At 41.2% G+C, this 18,685-nt stretch overlaps 1 protein-coding gene across 3 annotated transcripts in view; it reads right to left on the bottom strand.

Annotated features, from left to right (window-relative positions):
* Window positions 1-2,712, bottom strand: part of TTC39B (tetratricopeptide repeat domain 39B) — a 210,305-nt gene extending 207,593 nt beyond the window's left edge. Inside the window, exon 1 of one of the 3 annotated variants that reach the window (XR_004536836.1) lies at window positions 2,404-2,712. Coding sequence is in view for 2 of the 3 variants with exons in the window: in XM_033919149.1 (XP_033775040.1) it covers window positions 2,404-2,439 (36 nt within the window). In the remaining variant the exon portion in view is untranslated. The remainder of the gene's footprint in view (window positions 1-2,403) is intronic. The other 2 variants (XM_033919149.1, XM_033919158.1) reach the window with 2 other exon arrangements.
* Window positions 2,713-18,685: the final 15,973 nt, after the last annotated feature.

The following is an 18,685-nucleotide window of genomic DNA, read 5'->3' as shown; positions in this document are numbered from 1 at the left end:
TGAGAAAAAGACTTGGACTCAACATTCCCTCATAATTAAAATATATTTCAGTCACAAGGTTCCAGATCCTCTGCTATCACACAATTGTTATTCTCCAACACCATGCCCTATGGACACCAAGGAAAGCTAAGCTGTGTAATTCCACAGAATCTGACTTATGCTGGTCATGTCATAAGAAGTTGGTACTTTTATGCATCAAATTCATTACACTTCTCCCTCCATATTTGCGATTTCAGCAATTGTGGTTTTGATTATTCACGGTTTTTAGCTTGCTGGCACCTCCCCCCAAATTACATCAGCTTGAATAGAGAAATCGCTGATTCCAAGCATTTACAGAGAAAATCGCTGATTCCCAGCACTTTCTTCACCATGTTTTGCCTCTCCTTCCGGTACAGACCAGGTCTCCCACCATGTTATTCACGGTTTCACCATATTCACAATGGTTTTTAATAGAAAACAGCGAATAACATATGAAAAAGTTATTTGCGGTTCTGTCAATCCCCTATCATAGCGAATACGGAGGGAGAAGTGTACTGTGGCAATTCTCACAGTTTCTGGACTGACATATAGACCTCACTTTCGCTTTCGTACCCACACTGCGAAGGAGCTTACCCAGCACTCTGTTGTTCACGACATTGCTGTTTCCAGTTGTTATCCATAAGGTTCCCCAGTACACTCCTCCCTCCCATATTTGCAGTGGTTAGGGGCGGGACATAACCGCAAATATGGAAAAACTGCAAATAACTTTTTATATGTTATTTGCGGTTTTTTGTAACAGCCACCGTTATTACTATTGAAATCGTGAATAGCAAACAACGGTGAGAGACCTGACCTGTTCCTAAAGGAGACGCAATATCGGTGAAGAAAGCAGCGATTTTCAGGCTGATAGCAGGCAAGTAACTATTTTCTCTGTGCACGCTGGGAAGTGGCAATTTTGAGGGTAAAAGCTTGGAAGCAGCAATTTTCTGAGAGAAAGCTGGTAAGCGCCAAACATTTTTATCGGTACAGTACAGGTACTTTACTCGTGACGTAATTTTGGGGGAAGAAGTCAGCATGTGAAAAATTACTGTTTGTGTATTAAAGACTTAGCATCTTGTACACCATTCCTGCAGTTTTTGCTTTTGTTCCTTGTCTGACATATAGACCAAAATGCAAGCTATTCTATTAGCACTTACAACATCTCTCAGAAGATAAAGTCCTTTTTGACTTCTTTATTTCCATTGCTTTAAATCTAGTTATTAATAACTGGAAAGATAATTATCATTTATCATATACATGTGGGTTCTACTATATAAAAATATGAAGGTAACCTCTCAACTTTTCAAATTACTCTTCAAGAATTAGAAAATTTAAATCCTTAGACAATTATCTTTCATAACTCAAAAACAATTTTTCTTTATTCTATTTTTGTACTTTATTATTTACAAGCATGAACTGTATATGTCCTTTGCCATCTATTTATGAATCTTTTATAAAAGAACTACATAAAAATTAATAAATATTTGAAACAAAAAAGAAAAGCTAGATCTTTGTTAAGTCCTGTCTAGTGAGTATCAAAATATTTTCTCATTTCGATTTCAAAGGTTTTATGTTCCTGGATTGTCTTAAAATTTCCTTTTAGTATGCCTGCCACGACTTGTTTCATTTATATGTATACCTGTGCGAATTTTAACTGAAATTCAATATTTTAAATAAACATATCTGTCCACACAGTGGTCTGACCTGTCTCTTAGTATTCTCACCATAAACCTTACAAATGCCAACCAGGATGTCACCTCTGTAGGACAGCATATCCTTTATTATTTGTTTAATTCCTCTATTTTACAATAAGTGAGAAACGGGGGCAACCGCTGGCTTACTTCCTGGTTACACAGCGCGCTCATCAGGGCCAGAGACGTGTGGATTACATTGGGTGTAATTCTTAAAATTTAAAAAATAAAAAAAAAGCCTTTCAAGGCCGCCAGGTGAGATGGCGAGCTCTGTGATGGGGGAGGGAACAAGAATTCCAAGCCAGAAGCGACTCCGTCTGCCCCAGTGAAAGCAGCGATCAGTAAAATCAACAGATCGCCTCTCCCCATCACCTCGTTGTTTTTTTTTTTCTTTTTCGCCTGGTTGATCGACTTCTTTTTTTTTATTGATTTCATGCTCTAGCAAACGCGACGAGCACGACCTGTTCCCGGCAGCCCACGGATTTCCCGTCTACTGAGCACCAGTGACAGCTCCAGCCCGCTTTTCGGAACTAGGTAAAAGCCGGATGGCGGGACCGAGGCGCCACTCTCTCCGCCCCCCCGGATCGGCTGCTCCTAAAGTTTGACACGCTTTAAAGCACTTACCATAGAAAATACAAATCGGATCCGAACCCCCCTCGCCCACCCTTCAGCGCCTCTCAGTGGCCACACTCACCTCCTCCGCGTCATTTTGGTCGGCCACGCGCGCCATTTTGCGCCCTCTCGGCGGCGGCTCGATGCCAGGCTGAGCCACCTGTGGGCGTTGTCAGAGGGGGGGGGGGACCCGGGCCCACCGCCTTCCCGCGATCTAAAAGATGACCGGCTCAGCGGCGCTCTCAGAGCTCTCGTCCTCCTCTGGGGCCGGCCAGGGGCGTACCTCCACCTCCGCCGCGCCCCTTTCTGCAGCACGTGGGTAGCAGAGCACAGCACGCCCGAAAAGAGCTGCCACCGGCTTTCTTAGGACGCCGGTACCGTACGTAGCGCAGTACGGAAACGCTCGCGAAGTCCTGTTCTCGTAAATAATACAGCCCGCTTACGCGTCAGAATCCTCTTTCTCTCCCCCCTCCCCCCCAGACCATGTGTCCTGAAATGTTTGTGTGGATGGGGTACCACGGCACATCGTCTCAAAATAAAATGTATGGCTTTGAAATCTAATACTGTACCTAACGCTGAAGCAACGTGTGTAACTGATTTTGACATGGTGGAGGGATGTAGTCAAGGAGAGGGGAAAAAGTCACATAGCACCATGCATTAAGACCAGCTTCTAACACATTATTGTAAAAGAGTCCTTAAAAGAAACTTATGCGTTTGAATTTCATTTTATATAAACTTTGTGAAGTGTCCTATTAATATAATTTCTCATTTTAAAAGATCCTTGTTTTATTTTTTTTTTGTAAATCTTTATTTATTTTAAAGCCAAAAATAAGTGCAACATATTATACAATCATTTACACTTTAACAGCACTTAAATGCAATCAGAATTATATTATATGACAAATACATATATCATCCCCCCCCCCCCCTTCTACTTATCCAAAAATTTGCACTCAAAATTAAAAAAAAATCTTCCCACCCAGCTTGGACGTGCATTATCAAAGGGAAAAATCAACAATCACTCCTTACAGAATTTTGTCAATGCCTCCCAAATATCCATAAACTTCCTATAATGTCCCTGTTGTATGGCCACCATACGTGCCATTTAAAAGTGTGACAGAGATTCCCACCAAAAAGTATAATTTAACCAATCCTTATTTTATTATTGAAAAGTTCTGATTGTTTTTATTTTTATGTATCTTTTTGGCTCATTAGCACTCATTCTTTCTCCTTATTTATGTAAAATATTTCTAGTCTGCATTATCCCATAATTTAAGGAAGCAACAACCAACATTCAAAATCATGTTAAAATTAATTCAAACAATACTAAAATATAAAATAAGTCTCCCAGTGGCATAACTAGGCGTGAACGGGTCCTGAATAGAAAAATTAAGATAGCCGCCCTCTAACACAATCTCTCCCAAGATAGGAGGGGTGGGTGGGAAGGGGAAACTGTAGTGTTCCTGTAAACAAACCCTACAAAAGGCAAAACACATATAGAAAACCTGTCATAGTAACAGAAACTGAAATGCAAGATATCAGAGATGCACATTTCCCAAAGCTAAATAATACAGTTAATCAATTCAGAAAAAAATATACATGTATATATTTTTCTGTTGTTGTCTGAGCATCACTTTGATCTTTGTGCCTCTTTTCTGCTTTTTTTTTTCTTTTTCTTAAATCTCTTTCCAGGGTCTCCTCTCCTATAGAACTTTCTTCTCTTTCTATGTCCACTGTGCATCTTTCCTGTTTCCCCTATCCTTCTCGTTCAGTATCTCCCCTCTGTGTCCATGATTCTTTTGTCCATATCAAGCGAAAATCTCTTGCTGCCAGTACTTAATTCTAAATTTCCCTGACCACTACTGCAGCCATAAGCCTGGCTCATAGAGATGCAACAGTACCCTCAAATATTAGGGTCCAATCCCACGCTGAATGCTCTGTGCTGCTCTAACGCTCATAGGAACTCTATGACCATTGGAGCAGCACAGAGCATTCAGCTCACTGGCCAGCGCTAAAAACTTCTTGTGCAGTTTTGTAAAAGGTGGGGGAGGGGGGTGAGTTGTTTTTTTTTTAAAATTTAATAGCACCAAAACTCTGGAACCTCCTTCCACGCAATTTGCACTTGGATGTTAATTTACAATTTTTAAGAATATGTTGAAGATTTTTTTTGTCAGAGAAGCCTTTGGGGTAAATTCACTCCAAGAGACACATGTCTATTAAATTAAACACCCCTCTCCCCCTTTTTACAAAATTGTAGCCTGGTTTATAGCGCTGGCTGTGGCGGTAACAGTTCCAACGCTCATATGAGCGTCGGAGCTGTTACTGCTGCAGCCGGTGCTTAAAACCACACTACCGTTTTATAAAATAAGTGAACAATGGATCAGAATGTAGGGTCCTGTGGTTACTACGTTCTTTGTTTTGTTTGTTACTTTGCTTTGAATACTTGTGTGAATGTGTTTTTAGTATTAAGATAGATGTTATTTTTTAATGGTGTTCTTTTCTTTAATGTATGTTATTTTATGATTATAAACCGCTTGGAGCAGTTATTTGATCAAGCGGTATATCAAATTTGAATAAATATTCCCCCTCTTTTACTAACACGTAGAGCGGGTTTTAGCGTCAGCATCAGCGGTAACTGCTCAGACACTCATAGAATTCCTATGAGCGTCGGAGCAGTTACCGCTGTTGCCGGCGCTAAAACCCACGCTAAGCGTTAGTGAAAGAGGAGGAATAACAATTTAGAATCATAATTTTATTGTAATAATCAAAAAGCAAAACATTCTTGAAATAATGCCTCAGTAATATATCTTGACTGTTGAAACATTCTCTAGAAGTTCCACCTGATGGTGATTTACCAAGCTATTTTTGATAGCTGAAGAATTAAGAGCTTGTAATAAAGCAAGCTGCAGTTCTATTTTCTCACCTATTAGTTCCAAAATAGAAATTCTCTTCTCTGCAAACTTATCAACAGTATGCTGAGGACTTAATCCACCTCTCAGTCCTAGTTACCACTATCCAAACACGATGGACACGATGGACCACTGGTCTGACCCAGCAGCGGCAATTCTTATGCCACAGGACTGACACTAGAGCAGTGGTCTCAAACTCAAACCCTTTGCAGGGCCATATTTTGGATTTGGAGGTACTTGGAGGGCCGCAGAAAAAATAGTTAATGTCTTATTAAAGAAATGACATTTTTGCATAAGGTAAAACTCTATAGTTTATAAATCTTTCCTTTTGGCTAAGTCTTAATAATAATATTGTCATTTATAGCTAAAGAGACATATGATAAAGAAACTGTTTGATTTTACTTTTGTGATTATGATAAACATACTGAGGGCCTCAAAATAGTACCTGGAGGGCCGCATGTGGCCCCCGGGCCATGAGTTTGAAACCACTGCACTAGAGAGTGAGCTGTGATGATATCAGATGTGCACTTTCTCCAAGTCTCAAGGCCTCTCTGTCCAGCAAAACACAGGGGCATGCAAACTCATCCTTCTCCCCTTAAATCATATTCCTTAACTCACCAGAGATGTTCCTGTTCCTCTACTTTCAAGGTTTTCAAGATTTTATTAAAATTTGATTTTATCGCTTATCTAATTTCTAAGCGAGTTTACAATATATATAAAAAAAGAGCATGAACATAATAAAAATGCCATTAACAATACCATTAATAATTTAAAAAAATTACAAAGAAACATCAACTAATAATTGGCATATTAAAAAGGGATAAATGAGACAGACAGGCGGGAGACAAAAGGAAATAGGGTTAGAAATACAATTTGGATAGGAACGAAAGACAAATAAGGAAAAAAACAAAAGGAAAGGACTCGTTGCTGCTTAATTCCTTAAGGGAGTTTAAAAAGGATACTGTAATATTTAAATCAAATGTTAAAAGCTTCTTTAAATAAATGATTCTTGAGTAGGCTTTTGAAACATTCGAGATTAGGGAAGATTACCTGACAGCCAGGACCAGTGCAAGGATATTAGGCACCTTAGGTAAAACTTCAACCTTCTGTACCTGCTCAGTCAATTCTCAGACTACTAAGTTCACCTCTTAAGATTGTATTTTTATTTGTATAAATTGTTTTATTTTTGTCTTCTAATTTTTAAATTGTCATACACATTGAAGTATTTGACATTGTGTGTACAACAAACTTTTAATAAACTTGAGTAGAGGGAGGCAGCTTGCTAGAGGTAGTTTAGATGAAAAGGAAGGTTTTTACTGTTCTTCGGAAGTTCATCAGAGTTCAGTGATCTGATCTGTGAAGGCAGCTGGTTCCAGCAACTTGTAACGTGTCCGGTAATCTAATTTCAGCCAGTATAATTTAATATAGTATTCTGATACGTTCCCACTTACTCAGTCTAAATGTTGGGCTTCATAGACCTTTGTCTGACCTACCAAGGCAGACTGTCACAGCATAGTCAGCTGAAATGGCTTTGAACCAGGGGTGGGCATAAAGGATGAGATGAGGATTGACTGTAAATAATTTGTAGAGGAACTGGGCAATGAATGGAGGATTGACTAGAAGAGGAAGAGGGCCTGGGGTATGAAAAGATTAGATGGGAAGAATAAAGAGTGTTAGGGGGAAGTAATCAAGCTATGTTAGGAAAATATCCTACATTATTTGCTCCTTAACATGACTAAAAGAGCTCTAACAAAGGTTATTGTGCTCTACAGCTGTGATATTTGGTTGCTGCCTGATTTATTTGGGCAGGGAGCAAACTTCCAACTGGCACATTCCACAAATTCATGCTTATGACGAGCTAGTAAGAAGCTATGTGGGCTGTAAGCATAGTATTTTGGTAAATCTTTTTTTTCCAAAAGATTCCAAAGTCCTTGCCTCCCTCCTTGGGGGCACCATGCTGTAAGTCTTCATCTTAGCTCTTTTGAGAGCAGATTCAACTACCATGGATTGATGAAGAAGCTGGAGCTTCTCAAAGGTTGTAGTCTTTTGAACTCTAAATGTAGGGTTGATCTTCTTGTTTACCTGCTGTATAGAGAGGGGAGTCTCCCACATCTTCATCTATATTTGCCTCAGGATTCTGTGAACAGGCACTGTCACAAGCTTCTTCAAGGGTAGGAGTGGGGGGTGGGGTGTCATTGAACTGGAGGATGTCCAAAGGTATTGCTTCAGGCTCATTCTCAGTCTCCCAAAAAAGGGATGGACAGCTATCTATCTCCCTGACAAAATAATTGAACAAGAGCCATAGGAGTCAACTTTTCAAAATAATTTGGAGTGCTTAACTCAGCACTAATTACCAAGTCCACATAAAGGAAATTAAAGCATGGTGGATTGTCTATACAACTGGTCAGGCTGTCTGAAATGAAGAGCACACCAGATGATGCCACACAGGGAGGACTTGTGGTTAAAAGAAATCTAGGGTTAGCACTGCAAGTCCCACCAGTCTCTCTTCCTCCTCAAACCCAACTCAAGTTATGCGTTCCAGTCCACACTGGTCCATTTATATAACCCATATTCTCCCTCTCCCAGTCAATTCTCAATAGTCCCTCTTCTCAGGGTTACCATATTTGTGAAATAAAAAAAGGACACATGACCCAGGATGCACTGGAAAGGGGCCGATCAGAGCCTTAGGCCCCTCCCAGTGCATCCCAGGATGCACTGGGAAGCAGAAGGCCCGTCACTTTGACGAGGCGGGCCTGCTGGCAGGAGAGAGGGGGCATCCCTTCTGTCGATCTTCTTAATAAGGTATGGGGGATGGGTCGAGAAGTGTGGGAGAGGGTACATGTGGCCAAGGCAGGAGGGAGTGGGTATGCATGCCTCCTGCCGATAATCAGGGGGGGGTTTAGGATGTGTGTGGGGATAAGGTAGCTGCCGAGGCAGGAGGGAATGGACATCTGTCCTGCCGATATTCATATAGGGGGGGAGGGCTGTGTGTGTGTGGGTCCAGGTATGTATTTGTAGTCCACTGAGGAAGGCTACTGTGTATTGCCGAAACTGGGATTCCGTTGGAATTGGTCCTGTGCACTGATTGGACATCTCACTTGCCCTTTCTTTGAATTTGTTTTTATTTTGATGGGCAATTCCTCTCCTTTCTTTGGTGATCCTGTTATACCTGAAACACATTTTAAAGCCAGTAAGCACATATTTTTCTGAGACATGTCAGGAAAAATAACAGCAGTGAAATCAAACAACTTGATTTTTTTTTTTTTTTTTAAGTTACTCAACTACAACCTATACAGGCCATGGAAAATAAAGAAAACAAAATTGCTGAAAAACTTTACTAGGAAAAAAAAATAACAAAAGAGTTTGAACTGCTCTCATGAATCAGATGACAGGAGTTACCAAATGAAAACAGAAACTACGAAGAAATCACAGAAACCATGTTTTGACATGAGCTGAGAGGAATGCAGAAAAGTGCAACCAAATTGCTCTTCTGAAAAATGGCAACTGGCTAGATTTTGTGAAACAGCAGCAGGTGTGAAGACACACGTGTGTGGTGCAATGTTCTAAAACATTGTTGTAAACAACCTAGAGAGCATTCCCAAGTGGGCTCTGTCAGATGACATCACCCCACATGTAAAGCTATTGTATCCTGCTTGTCTTCAGAGAAGGGAAGTTGATGAAAGATGGGCTGGAGTGAGCTTTGACAGAGACTTCAGTAGATGGAGCCTAAGCACAGTACTAGGCAGAGCTTTGGGTTCTGGCCCAGAAATAGCTAAGAAGAAGGAAAATTTAAATTAAATCAGTAATTTTAAAGAGTGAGTAAGGTTTGGCAGGCTGGATGGACCATTTGGGTCTTTATCTGCCATCATCTATGTTATGATGTATGAACACCTTGGAGGAGGGGAGGAGTAAGGAAGCAGAGAGATGCTGAACACTTGTTGGAGGAGGAGGTAGGGAAAAGAAAGATGCTAGACATGGTGGTGGATGGCCTTGAGCTAACCTGGGATGGGATAGCTGCATGATTGAAGGTTCATCTAGGGCAGAGGTAGGCAATTCCGGTTCTCGAGAGCCACAGGCAGGTCAGGTGTACATGCCATTCTCTATCTGTCTCATGCACATTCATTGTGGATATCCCGAAAACCTGACCTGCGTTTGGCTCTTGAGGATCAGGCTTGAATCGAATCGGGTTTTCAGGATTTCCCCAATGAATATGCATTGAAAGCAGTGCATGCAAATAGATCTCATGCATATTCATTGGGGAAATCCTGAAAACCCAATTGGATTCTGGCCTTCGAGGACCGGAGTTGCCCATGTCTGATCTAGGGTGTTGGATACTCTTGGGCCATCTATGGGAATAACCCTTTTCTTTCTACTCCCCTACCTCTGTGGCCTCATGAGCCCTTGCTGACCTAGAAGTTTCACCAGCTCAGGATTGTAAAGTCTATCAGAATTCCTTGATTCTGTTAGCAGAGCTCACTTTATCATTAGGTAGATTAGGCAGTTGCCTAAGGTGGCAGCTTCTTGAGTGACAGCAAAGAGCTGCTGCAGTCAAAGCAAAATACATTCTGACAATCACACAAACTCAAAGATCCACAAGATTTTTACCTTCAGGGAAGGTGGGCAGTTTTCAAAAAGCCTATTTACCTGGTAAACTGCCTCATTAAAGAACAATCTCAACTAAATGTACGTTGTAGATAGTTAAAGTAGGGGTTCATTCACACAAAAAATCACAAAAACAGGACAGTTGACAAAATCATAAATAAACGGAGAAAAATAAACCTCAATTGTGGGTCGCCAGGACTACACAAGTACCTAAGCTCACCACCTCATCACGGGTTTATAAAAAAAACTCCGTACAGTTATAAATTACTTTCATACTTCAGCTGTAGCTGATTGCCATACATATAGTTAGTTTGGGGCTGTCTCACTTACTTATAGAAAATTATAGGACGTTGAATTTCAAATCCTTTGAGAATTTTCTGAAAACTATTCTTCTAAAGAGATGCTGAAGTATGAAAGTAATTTATAACTGTACGGAGTTTTTTTATAAACCCGTGATGAGGTGGTGAGCTTAGGTACTTGTGTAGTCCTGGCGACCCACAATTGAGGTTTATTTTTCTCCGTTTATTTATGATTTTGTCAACTGTCCTGTTTTTGTGATTTTTTGTGTGAATGAACCCCTACTTTAACTATCTACAACATACATTTAGTTGAGATTGTTCTTTACAGAATACGATTGTACCTTTATTACATTTGGTTAATTTATAAACTGCCTCATTATGCATATCTATGCAAATCAAAGTTTAATATTTAAAAGTACAACACAATAAATTTTCTTGGATAGATACACGAATACAGGATGTCTGGTGCAGTACTCGGAGAGACCCCATAGGAAAGAGACTTGGGAGTACTGGTCGACAAGTCGATGAAGCCATCTGTGCAATGCGTGGCGGCAGCAAAAAGGACAAACAGAATGCTTGGAATGATTAAGGAGGGGATCAAGAACAGATCAGAGAAGGTTATCATGCCACTGTACTGTGAGACCCCACCTGGAATATTGCATCCAGTACTGGTCACCGTACTTGAAGAAGGACACGGTACTACTCGAAATAGTCCAGAGAAGAGCGACTAAAATGGTTAAGGGGCTGAAGGAATTGTTGTACAGCAAGAGATTAGAGAATCTGGGCCTCTTCCCCCTTGAAAAGAGGAGACCGAGAGGGGACATGATTGAAACGTTCAAGATAATGAAGGGAATAGACTTAGTAGATAAAGACAGATTGTTCACCCTCTCTAAAGTAGAGAGAAAGAGAGGGCACTCTCTAAAGTTAAAAGGGGATAGATTCCGTACAAATGTAAGGAAGTTCTTCTTCATCCAGAGAGTGGTGGAAAACTGGAACGCTCTTCCGGAGGCTGTCGTAGGAGTAAATACCCGTCAGGGTTTCAAGACAAAATTAGACAAGTTCCTGCTAGACTCAGGGCTTAGGTCCTTGACCTAGGGGCCGCCGTGGGAGCAGACTGCTGGGCATGATGGACCATTGGTCTGACCCAGCAGCGGCAATTCTTATGTTCAATGTTTTATAGTAACTAACCCCCCCTTTTACAAAACCGCAATAGCAGTTTTAGTGCAGACTGGCATGCTGAATGCGCTGTTCCCAACACTCATAGAGTTCCTATGAGTGATGGGAACAGTGCAGAGCGCACGCTACAATGCTAGTACACGGAAAATACTAAGGCCAGCTCTATGGAGGCATTAGCGTGTAGCGTGCGCTAAAACCGCTAGCGCACCATCGTAAAAGGAGCCCATAGTGTTAAGGATCCATAATTTACAATAAAATGGAAGAATCAGTAGATATCAACATTCAATTATCAACTGAGGGTTCTATCAATTATCTATAAGATATTTCGCAAACAGATATGTTTTCAAGGTTTTTCTAAAATGAGTGAGTGAGGCAAGAGTTCCAATATCAGAAGGAAGGTCATTCCAGATATTCACCATCGTAAAAACCAAAGAATTTGAAAACCTACCTAAAGTTTGAATCCGTTTAATAGAGGGAAGTAATAATTTAAATTTATGTATATATCTTGTAGATTCAAAAAGATAGGAGTTAAAAGAAAGAGGAAACAATGGGGAAAAAATCCCATATAAACTCTTTTTTTAAAAAAATCTTTATTATTTTTCAAATATTAACAGTGCATTACAAAGAATTTAAACATAAACGAATCAGGAAAAGCACTTTAAATATACAAACATTTTGAAAACAATCATTTTTACCCCCCCTCCCTTTCACCAATAAAAGTAGAAACACCAATATAATTTCAATAAATAATAATGAAAATGGAATTTGCATAATCTAGATAATGAACCCATACCACCGGAAAACATAGTAAGAGGGTCATATATATGGGAGAGTGTGGCGCAGTGGTTAAATCTATAGCCTCAGCACCCTGAGGTTGTGGGTTCAAACCCAAGCTGCTCCTTGTGACCTTGGGCAAGTCACTTAATCCCTCCATTGCCCCAGGTACATTAGACAGATTGTGAGCCCACCAGGACAGACAGGGGAAAATGCTTAAGTAGCTGAATAAATTTATGTAAACCATTCTGTGCTCCCCTGGGAGAACAGTATAGAAAATTGAATAAATAAATAAAAATATAGATTGCCTCTTCTCCATAGTACATTTTAAACAGACAGAAATGCTTAAATCAGATCCTGGCTTCAATTGGAAGCCAATGCATCTTCATTAGATAAGGCGAGATTCAGTCTCCTTTTGTTAAAAAAAAAAATAAAAATCAGAGAATCAGACAGAATTCTGTATTTTGCAATGTTTGCATTTTATGTAGCATTGACTTAGAACAGGGGTGTCAAACTTAATCACATAAGGGGCCGAAATCTAAAACATAGACTAAGTCACGGGCCAAATTTTTTATTAAGATACTTAGGGGTCCTTTTATTAAGATACACTATACAATTTAGTATACGCTAAATGCGCACCTTAATAAAAGGACCCCTTAGTCTTGGTAGAAGTATAGGGTTACAACCTCTCCAACCCCACGCCGGCTCTGTGATGTAAACAAAATAAATAAAAAAGACTTTTCCTTTCTCTTTTAGGTCCTAGTTCATACTTGCTGTCTAACACCAACTCTGGCAGGATACACATTTCAAATTTGACATAATTGTAATCATAAAATAGAAAATAAAATTATTTTTTCTATCTTTTGTTGTCTGGTCATTATTCAAATCATGTTGGTCCCAGGCTCTGATTGTCTTCTGATAACTCGCTTGCCAGGGTCTCTTGCCCATTTGTCATTTTCTTCTTTCTCCGTGCTAACCATCCATCTTCTATCTCTGTCCTCTCCTTCCATTTCCCTTCCCCGGAGGTCTGTCATCTTTCCTTATTTTCATCTCCCTCCCTGCAGCTACAGAGATAGACCCCACTAGCCCCAGATCTACCATCTCTCCTTTTCTCAACTACCTTTTCATCCAGCATCTCTCCCTCCTTTCCCACTACCCCAGGGTCCACCATCGCTCCCTTTCTCTTCCCAACAACCATCCCCCCTCCACACCATCCCTTATATCCAACTTCTCTCCCTTTCTGTTCCCTCCCTCCATCCTATTGTCCACCATCTCTCTCCCTCTCCTCTGTTTTTAGACCCATTATTTCTACCCCTCCCCTTCACCCTCAGAATGGCATATGCATGTCTCTTTGGACCCCTTCTTCCCTCCCTCCGTGTATTTCTACACCAGGGCCTGCCGCTCCTCCCCCCCCCCAAGGCCTGCATGTTTTCTCCCTTCTTTATAGTGTCCTCCGGCTTCCCGGTCTCACCTTCAAAGCAGCATGCAGAGGATCGACAGTCGGCTGTAGCGAACCTGGGTTGTCGTTGGCCTCTGCAGCATGTTCCCTCTCCTGCAGTACCGCTGCTCCTCTGACCTACGGAACTGCAGCAGAGGGAACGTGCTGCAGAGGTCATCGGCAGCCTGCTAGGTTCATTACAGCCGACTGGCGATCTTCTGCAGGTTGCTTTGAAGGTGAGACCGGGAAGCCGGGAGAGAGATGGTGGACAATGGATAGCAGCAGTGGCAGAGTAAGGTGAGAGGTCCTGGATCTGATATGCCAACTGTGCATTCCCTTAGTATGTGTGTCTGGGGTAAACCGCTCCCCTTAGTACGGCACTGCTTTTTATGATTCATATGGAAAAGTTGTGACGCTTAGCTGTTTTAGTAAATTTTGAAAGGTATAAACCTTAGGGTCCTCTTGCATTTTGAGTTGTAAATTTAGATCCCCAAGCAATATCAAATTAGAAAAGGTAGTTGTGCAGTGCAGTATTAAGTTAGAAAGTTTATCCTTTATCATATTCCAGTTACCTGCTGGTCTATAGATCAGAAGTATACCCAGCTCTTTTCCATCTTCTGGGCTCTGCATATCCCAGATCATATATTCAAGTCATTAATTAAAGCTATATATTTATTTATTTAAAAAATGTATATACCGCTTACAAAACTAAGCCGTTTACAATCAACATACAAAACTTTTAAAAGACAATACATCTTATAGCTATCAAAAGCTACTGCTACCCACATTTAATTTAATTTTAATTTAATTTAATTCTTATATACTGCTAATAACCGTGAGGTTTCTAAGCGGTTTACAAAAATTATGCATTAAAAGATACAATAAATAAAAATAAATAAGACAGGTACTTGGAAATTCCCTAACTGTCCCAAAGGCTCACAATCTAACTAAAGTACCTGAAGAAACAATTTATGAAAAGTAAAGATAAAAATATAAAGACAGAGGTAGAGATAGAGATAGAAATGAATATTCCAACAAGAAGGCGGACTAAAACCTGCTTATTCGCATAATATTATCAGTACAAAACATTAAATCCTCTAGTCTTCAAGGATATCACAACTCCAATAAAATTAGCTGTCATAAAAAGGCTTTTCAAAAGAACACATCAACAAATAATGGCATTTTCAAAAACTTTTTAAAGATCTCTCTGGACAGATTCACACCTGCAACAGAGAACATTGAACTTCTAACTCTCCTTCTCAGTAGATAATCTCATGGTATTTTGAGATCTCAATACCTTTCTTGGATGGTATATCTCCAACATCTCTTGCTAACATCCAGGTGCTTTATCATATAGCACTCGCTGAATTATCAAAAATATTTTATATTGGATCCTTTGCTGTATAGGAATCCAATGGAGCTGTTTCAAAATAGGCATGATATGGGTCATTCTTGAAACACCCCTAATCATTTTAGCAGCAGAGTTCATCAGCACTTGAAGCGCTTTACACTTAGGGCTCTTTTTTACAAAGGTGCGTTAAGGCCTTAATGCGCGGAATAGCGCACGCTATAATGCCACGCGTGCTAGCTGCTACCGCCTCCTTTTAAGCAGGCAGTAATTTTTTAGCTAGCGCGCACTATTCTTGTGCGTGCACTAAAAACGCTAGCGCACCTTAGTAAAAGGAGTCCTTAGTTTTCACCACCCCTAAATGCAGTGCATTACAGTTGAAGCCTCAAGGAAAAGAATGACCTATACAGCCACAGTAATCCCCCTCCTCTCACTGATTGTCTTGGACAGTGAATAACTTTGAAAGAGAGCCGCGGAGCAGGGGGGTGTTGCCAAGTGCAGGTAGAAGGGAGAGGGAGATAGGAAGGCTGTAGATCTCCGGAGCATGACACCGACCCCGGCCAGGATGATTTCTTTTTCAGGCACCTTACAAGTCCAGCGTCGCGGCGGGAAATAGCCATGCTGAGCAGTGAGCTCAGCACACACAGATGAAAGCCTTGCTTGCTGATTGGTCCGGCGGCCCCGCCCCGCCGTGCCGCCGGACCAATCAGCAAGCAAGGCTTTCATCTGTGTAGTGCTGAGCTCACTGCTCAGCGTGGCTATTTCCCGCCGCGACGCTGGACTTGTAAGGTGCCTGAAAAAGAAATCATCCTGGCCGGGGTCGGTGTCATGCTCCGGAGATCTACAGCCTTCCTATCTCCCTCTCCCTTCTACCTGCACCTGGCAACACCCCCCTGCTCCGCGGCTCTCTTCGGCAACTCAGCAGCAGCTTCTGACGTCGGGGCCTACCCTCTGCGAGTCCCGCTTGTTTCAACTTCCTTTTTCCACAAAGGCGGGACTCGTAGAGGGAAGGCCTCGATGTCGGCAGCTTGTCTTGATCACCACTGCTGATGAATTGCTGAAGAGAGCCGCGGAGCAGGGGGATGTTGCCAGGTGCAGGTAGAAGGGAGAGGGCCAGATGCAGGACTCGTGGGTGAGGGAGCAGAAGAGAGAGAGAAAGAGAGAGGGGAGGGAAACAAAAGGAAATATTTCATACTGGGCTGGGCCGGAGTGGAGGGAGGGTGGAAAGATTCTGGCTACAGGGTGCATTAACAATGGAAAAGGGGGGAAAGCTGAAAATGGAGATAGTGACACAAAGAAGAGAAAGGGTAAGCAGGACCTACTGAATAAGGATAGAGATACAGAGGGGACATGAAGAGGAGGTGAAATAGAGACATAGAAGTAATACTGAAAAAGTGTGTGTGTGGGGGGGAGATAAAGACATTGAAAGGGCAAATGGTGAACATGGGGTAAAGACAAGGACAGAGACAAATGAAGAAGGGGGATGCTGGAAAATAGGTGGAATGGTAATTCTGACAGACACAGAAGGGAAATGCTGGATCAAGGAGAGATGGGGCTCAGGCTGGATGGAATGAGGAGAAATGCCTTGTTGGCCCGGAACTTCCTCTCCTACGTCAGAATTGACGTCAGGGAGCGGAATGCTGGTCAGCGCAACACTTCTGCAGGGAAAGCTTGGGACGGCGGTGGCTTGGGGGCTGTTCCCCGATTGCGGTGGCAGCAAACCGAGTGGCTTGGGGGACGGCACGGAGACAGAAAGAAGGGGGAACAGGGAGACAGAAAGAAAAAGTTGGGGGAGAGAATGAGGTCTGGAGGAGAGGAAACATACAGGAGGCTGAAAGAAAGGAAGAAAGATTGGATACACAGTCAGAAGAAGAAAGTGCAACCAGAGACTCATGAAATCACCAAATAGCAAAGGTAGGAAAAATGATTTTATTTTCAATTTAGTGATCCTGTATATAGCATTAAGATAAGAAACAATATATGCAGTGTTAGATTTGTTTTATAATGGTTTTGCGGCTCCAAGTTTTTTTTTCTTTTCGAAAACGGGTCCAAGTGGCTCTTTATGTCTTAAAGGTTGCAGACCCCTGCTCTAGGGTATACATATTCAGGGCTTTCAGTCTCTCCTCATATGTCTTGTGGCACAAACCTCCTACCATTTTTGTTGCCTTTCTCTGAACTGCTTCAAGTCTTCTTATGTCAAGCTACAAATTATTTTTTATCTGCTAATGAACAATTAGAAGAGGCTAAGGCAGACTTGAAATATTTAAAAACTAAACTGGCCTCACAGGGACAGGTTTATGCTGTGCCCTAGTCTGCACCTCAGATTTCTCCCTCTGCACCTCTACCATACAAGTCATGCAGTCAATTTATAGAGAAACAAAACTACACAGAAGTATTTGTAGCTGGACAGAAAAAAAAGGTAAACAGGCCACAGAATCAGAGGAGGAAAATCAGACCAATATAAAGGAGGAAATTTCACAGCCATACAAGAGCAATATTCAGAAAGTTAGTGTAGCCCAGGGGTGTCAAAGTCCCTCCTCGAGGGCCACAATCCAGTCAGATTTTCAGGATTTCCCTAATGAATATGCATGAGATCTATTTGCATGCACTGCTTTCATTGTATGCTAATAGATTTCATGCATATTCATCAGGGAAATCCTGAAATTGCTGCCCTTGAGGAGGGACTTTGACACCCCTGCTGTAGCCCCTATAAATGAATTTAAAGCACCAGTAGCAGTGGAGCTGCAGGACTCAATGAAAGTGACATTGAAAAGATAGTGCAGAAAGTTGGCCTGATGCCTTTTAACATAAATGAATGGTGTAAATGGAATTGGGGTGCAGGGAGAGGGATATTATGATTCATTGGGGTCTATGGAAGTATAAGAGTAAAAAATTCAGATTTTGATAAGCTTATGAATCTAGCCTTGGGACCACACTATTATAAATTTGTCTCTCTCACTTACTCATACCAGTTTGTAAAGAGGAATATTGAACAACTATTTTGCTGCATCCCTTTCAAGTACTTAGAACTCTTTCCCCTCCTAGAGCAATTTGCATATGGAGTGTGGGTGCTAGATGCAGTATCTAAAGATCACGAGCATTGGCCCAGTACAGAGAATTATGGTCAGAGACAACATAACTCGTTTATCAATAGTGTGTAATCATATACCAATAATATACAATTTTCTTAGATCAATTGATCCTTTCAAATCCCTTTCTTGGATCATCAGAATTTAGCACTGTCATTTCTTCACATTTTTTATATAGAAAAGTTGCTAAATTGTCATCGATCCCATTTATTTTTATATAATTTAATTAATTTCTTAACTTCTTTAACTTATTGAAAAGCTTTTTCATCACTTATCTTTCTTATTTGAAGCTCTGTCGGCTAGGGAACTCTGCCGACATGTTTCGCCGTTAAGGCTATATCAAGCCTGTCCCCTATACATAAAGGAATAATGTCAGTTGTGTTATCATTAAAACTATCCCCAATTTTTTCCTCTGTACCCATGAAAGATAGTGCAACTAAATTATTCATTTATGGTACAACAATTTTTATTGGTTTTCAAATTAAAGTACAAACAAGCACTCAGGGCATAGCCCCACACCAAAACAAGTCTCATACAAAACTAGAACAACAAGCAAGAGTAAACAGCTTATACCCCCCACCCCCTACCCGAAGCAGGGAGCATCCTCCAGAATGCGGTACAAAAATACTAAGACAACAGCAAGAAAGTGAACCACATCCCACCAGATAAAGACCCAAAAGGCAGACAAATCAAGAGACACAATAGTGCAGTGCAACAGCAATTCCAACA

Source organism: Geotrypetes seraphini, chromosome 1 (assembly GCF_902459505.1).
Source record: "Geotrypetes seraphini chromosome 1, aGeoSer1.1, whole genome shotgun sequence".
NCBI classification, from domain to species: Eukaryota; Metazoa; Chordata; class Amphibia; order Gymnophiona; family Dermophiidae; genus Geotrypetes; species Geotrypetes seraphini.
Note: the sequence above shows the minus strand (reverse complement) of the source record. Positions and strands in the feature narration are given on the sequence as shown.